This window comes from Rhagoletis pomonella, unplaced genomic scaffold, assembly GCF_013731165.1.
Source record: "Rhagoletis pomonella isolate Grant_MI unplaced genomic scaffold, Rhpom_1.0 Rhpom_scaffold_07781, whole genome shotgun sequence".
Taxonomy (NCBI): Eukaryota; Metazoa; Arthropoda; class Insecta; order Diptera; family Tephritidae; genus Rhagoletis; species Rhagoletis pomonella.
This window is the reverse complement of record NW_023466309.1, coordinates 2307-7675: the sequence shown is the minus strand read 5'-3', so window position 1 is coordinate 7675 and position 5369 is coordinate 2307. Positions and strand designations below refer to the sequence as shown.

Genomic DNA, 5369 nt, shown 5'->3' with positions numbered 1-5369 from the left:
ATACATATTTAAGTACTAAACTAAAGGTTTAATTAAAATTCAGTGAAATAGAAAACTAAACTAAGCACGCTAAATACAAAATACAATATAAATTTTACATGTATATGTATGCAGTTGGTTGGGATGGTGGCTTTTTTTTTAGAATATATTTCATAGTTTTTGAAATTATATACAGCAAACAGTTTTTAATTGCAGTTTTTCTAAGCAACTTAGGTTTTTTGAAATGTATTAAGCAATGTATGCAATAACAGCTGTATTGGAACATAGTAGATAGTGTGTGTAAAATGGATTTTAGTTTTGTTAGAATTTAAATATTATGCTTAAACTTGCGTAAAGTGATGCGTGAAGTTGTATATGTATTAGTGTATGCAGTGTTTTATGTGACAAATGCATGTTTGATGACGTTTTTTTTCGAAGCTTGTTGTGAGGTTGATTAAAGTGAAGAAAAAATCCCAAAGAGAGCACAGTGTATTTGTATTACCAAGCACCCTTTCGCCAAATCTTCAAAGCATGCTTATTGCTTTTACAGTTAACGTAAGCCAAAATTGCGAGAACAAATGGTACTCGCCAAAAAGACCTCCCGGGTAGGTCTCGCGATCAGTTTTACGTTAACAAATTGACGCCGAGACAACGCGCTCAGCATTGTAATGAAAACTTGCGCTTGAACTATATGATTATTTTTTCACTCCAATGCAGATCCAGAGCAGAAGGAAAAGCGTTTTTTCGTTGTATCAGCATTCAAGTTATCCAATTTGGAAATAACAAATTCTCAACTTGATACTAAAAATACATATTTACTTTACATTCTCCTCACTAAAACATATAACATATTTTGAATTTACGTCTCTTTTTTAATATCTTCATGCATGTAAGATTAATGTGAAGATAATCGTTTTCAATTTCTGATAGATTTGAGATCAATTAGGTTTGCAGTTTATTCTTAAGCTTCGAGAGCGCTAGACAGACAGACTGCATTGCTTAGCAAGCAAGAATTGAAATTTGTTTATGCAGCATCAAGCGTTGTCGCTTAAATTTATAGCCAATTAGGAACTGATTTTGAACGAATGAAAATCCATAACGCAAGTGTCAGGGGCAAATGCATTTTGCACGCTTTTAAGTACATTGAAGTTGGGTTTATTTTCCCCTTTACTTAGTTATACTAACGCACAGTAATCTTTTTGGGATTTTCATAGTAGCTGTAGCTATATAACTCGCTTGTTTTACGATTTTCATTACTTTTATGATTTTGTGTGGAGAGTGTTCACATATTTTTTACTTGTATCCCTACTCTTACTTGAGCAGAGCACCCTTAACATATGAATTTATGTAAATACATATCTGTGCTATATATGCAGCTGATGTACCTGGCTTGTATGCATATACATATGTATGTGTATGTGAGTACTCGTTTGTATGTATGCATAATGTTTTATGTAGTATGTATTTCGTTTATGTTGTTGTCATGTTTGTTTTTTTTATCTAAATTAAACGCAATCAAGTCGGTGGTTTAAAAATTCTAATTCTCATTATTTTTAATTATTGTTATATGCATTTTTTCATTTTCCTGTGTGTTATACTCTATTTAAATATATGTGTGTGTATTAGTTTTTTAGTTGCATTTCTGTTGTTTTTTTTTTTATCTTGCTTGCGAATCGGTTATAAGTTAACACATTTGTAGAGAATCTTTTTACCTTTTTTCACTACATCATTATAACGATGCTCTGCTTAATGCTTAAAATTAATTAATTATGTATGGTATTTTCAACATATTCATTTTCTTTGCTGAGTATAGGCGCCTGAACTTTTGGCGCAAAATTAAATATAGTTTGTAGATAATAACGCGTTTCATGCGCCTTCAAAAGATTATAATAATACTTAATATGGGCATTTGTTTAACAATTGCAAATACACAATTTTTATATTTTCTTTTTTGTTTTTGTTTTTTTCTGCTTATACACATATTGCTGCAGTTTCGAAATTGACAAAGTACTGTTCATGCGCCGCTAGCGCGTATGTGAACGCGTTGTTTGCAGCCGCCAAAAATGCGCGCTTTAAAAGGTTGCTTTTATTTCATATTTTCATTGCTTTGAGTCTCTTATAGCTAACTAAATGTATATTTGTATGTACTTCTATTTTTTTAATTTTCATGCGCATAGCACTGCATCTTTCTAGCTTTTAATATCTACTCTTTGTAGAGTTTGTCTTTTGTCAATGCATTAACTTAAATTTTTTGCCCAAAAACTCTCTTAAATTTTTGCGAAACTTTTTCTTTTTCCTTTTTTTATTTTGTCTTATTGAAATTTATTAGTTGGTGTTTTACCTAACAGCAGCAAAAACATATACGTATATATATAATTCTCAATTACTGTCTTTAAGCAATTTTCTTTTCCATTTCTGAGCGTCTTTAGTAAGTATTTATGTATTGCAAACGAGCATTTTAATTAGCGTTTTCTTAGATTAAGAACCTAGCGAAGAAGCACATGCGCATGCGCATAACATTTTAATTGTATATGATTACTAAAGTAACATTAAGAATAATAATAAGCATTTTATACACATTTTTAGTGTTTTTTTTTTCTTCTTTAAATTTTTTCTCTTTAATGCAATTCAAAATAATGTTGAGAACGTAAAATATTGTTGTAGTCAACGTCCCAATAGATTAACAAATTCTTCTCCCACACGCGCTCACACACGCTAAACACACTTGTATATGAATGTATCACAAATCGTTGTAATGTCGAAATGTCACGCGTCGCAAACGCGCGCACACCCACCTCCAGTTAATCTGTGTCTGTTTGGTGTCTACCGTTTATGCATCTGTGAGCATTGTTGATATTCATTTCATATTATTAATATATAGTATATAAATATTTTTAAGTTAAGAGTATTTCATTCTGCACTCTCCATTTGCTTAAAAATTTCCCATTCGATTGTTTGAACAAACGACGACTGCCTTTACTAAAATGTCTCTTAGACGTACATGCCCATGCCGTACATTTGACTCCAGTCCACACCCTGAAAGCTGGACATGTCTACATTGGTTAGCGTATAGCTTTGATATGGATTGCCTGCATTCAGTGCATTACCAGCGACGAGTGCCGCCTGTTGTGCGGCGGCTGCTGCCAGCGGATGATGTGCCGTTTGAGCGCCATGTGCGCCCGCTTGGCCACCATGCGCGGTAACGGCGAGCGCATTGTGTGCGCTCTGTGCGGCGGCAACGCCTTGCGTATTGGCGGCGTTATGTTGCTGTGCTGCAGCAGCGGCGGCAGCATGGGCAGTGTGTTGCTGTTGAGCGGCGGCAGCAGCATTCACATGCTGTTGCTGCTGTGCCGCAGCATGTTGCTGTTGGGCTTGCACCAAGGCGTTGGCGGCAGCGGCGCTTGTGGGTATGGGATAGGGTGCATATCTGTGGGAAATTATGATAATTTAATGAATATACGATGAATTTTTTCTTTGTTGTTTAATATGTTTTAAATACACACCTGACGCTATGCAAGGCCTGTGGATATGTAGCAAGCAATTTGCCAAAGCTAGCTGGATTGGCGGCAACCGCGGCGGCGGCGGCGGCGGCATTTTGTACTTGGAAGGGTGACTGCGAGATGAGCGCAGCTTGCTGTGCAGCAGCGGCTGCAGCGCCATTGGCGGCATGCAATTGCAGTTGTGTCGGCGCTTGCAACATAGCTAGTGAACTCATGGTGGTGACGCCAGCGCGTGTGCCAATCAATTGACCCGGTGTGGCCGGTATGGGCACACCCAGAGTGCTCAGCATTATACGTTTCTGCAGCAACTGTGCAGCAGCTGGTGTAACAGCCTCCTTTGGCTGTGCTTTCTTGCATTCGACCTTCTTGTTCTTGATGGTGTGGAAATGTATCTCACAAACACGATCCACAACATCCTCATTTTCGAATGTAACGAAACCAAAACCACGGTGACGCTTTGTCTGTTGATCCATCAGCATGACAGTCTCTTCAACGGTGCCAAATTGATTGAAATAGGCTTTCACCTCATCGGCAGAGGTATCTTGCGAGACGCCACCAACGAATATCTTCTTTGTCTTATTAGCCTGACGTGGGCGATTCTTCGGTGTTGCATGCTTGGGATCGATCTTCTTGCCATCAAGTGTATGTATGGGTACCTGCAGGACTTTGTCGACGCTGCAAGGCTCTTGGAATGTGATGAAACCAAAACCGCGACTACGCTGTAAGCCAGAATAAGGACAGTAATGTTGAACGTGACGACGAAGAAAGAAACCAACAAAAATTATATTAGTAAACAAGTAAAAAAAACACGTAATATATATATATATATATATATATACATATCTATACGAGAGCTACTAATTTTCAAAAAAATACGTTTTTTTTTAAACATTTTCTGCAACTAATTTCAACTAAATTGTACAACTGTAATATGCAAAAGCAATTTAGGTTATGTAATTCAATCAACACTAGGCAATTTATCCCTTTTATTTTATTGTGGTTCTCAAGTAATTTTAGACATACGAGTAAGTATAATTAAATTGCAATTATACATTTCAATGAAGTATCTATACATAAGTGTTTTGATTTATTACGAAAATTGTATTTATGTATGTAGTATGTGTATGTCTGTAGATAGGAAAACTAAATCAATTATTTGTACTTAAGAAAATCGCTATGATTTATTAGAAGTAGAAAGCGACAATAAAAACAACTTATATACTTATGTATTGGCAGGTTTAGATAATATCAAGTGGTCAACTAACTCAATCATAACCTAGACGCACAATCTATAAAATACACCAAATTTATACGAAACTATGTATGTATGTATACCTATGCAAAGCGATTAGTGAACTAGGATACAAAAAAACTGACTCAAAAATTGTGAGCCATTCAAGTCTTATCATCCGTCTTCTAGTTAACTAATCGCAGTCAAACAAGCATTAATATTAATGTTAATCTATATGCATTATTTCACGTGATTATGTAAAAAGGAATTATTGGATAAATTGGGCAGCATACATAAAGAGCACCCGCATATGAAAAAATTTATTGGTTTTTCGCGCTTACGCTTATTCAGATAGATTGAGGATGATAGAAATAAGATTTGCAAAAAAACAAAGATCGTTTATGAAGGGAAAACGGACTTATAGCGAAAAAATTTACCAAAAAGAGTGTCTTTCTTCAAAGACCAATATCGTCAATTTTACTAAAAAACATTTTGTTCATACAAACTTGTCACTAGCGGGGTTTCGAGCTGTTTAAAGGAAATATTTCAAAACTAATTTTTTTCAATGGGCCTAATAAAAGTATTTGGAAAATATATTTTATAAAGGCACGATTGTGGCATGGCGCGGCAACCTTCGGAAACCACAGATCCTCCAAGTT

The 5369-nt window shown here is 35.6% G+C and overlaps 1 protein-coding gene across 1 annotated transcript; it reads right to left on the bottom strand.

Annotated features, from left to right (window-relative positions):
- Positions 1-412: 412 nt before the first annotated feature.
- Positions 413-4280, bottom strand: LOC118755882 (RNA-binding protein Musashi homolog Rbp6-like). Its single transcript, XM_036490687.1, has 2 exons — positions 3483-4280; positions 413-3406 (listed from the first exon to the last, which is right to left on the bottom strand). The coding sequence occupies exons 1-2, from the start codon at positions 3956-3958 to the stop codon at positions 2971-2973; spliced, it is 912 nt and encodes a 303-aa protein (XP_036346580.1). The 5' UTR covers positions 3959-4280; the 3' UTR covers positions 413-2970.
- Positions 4281-5369: the final 1089 nt, after the last annotated feature.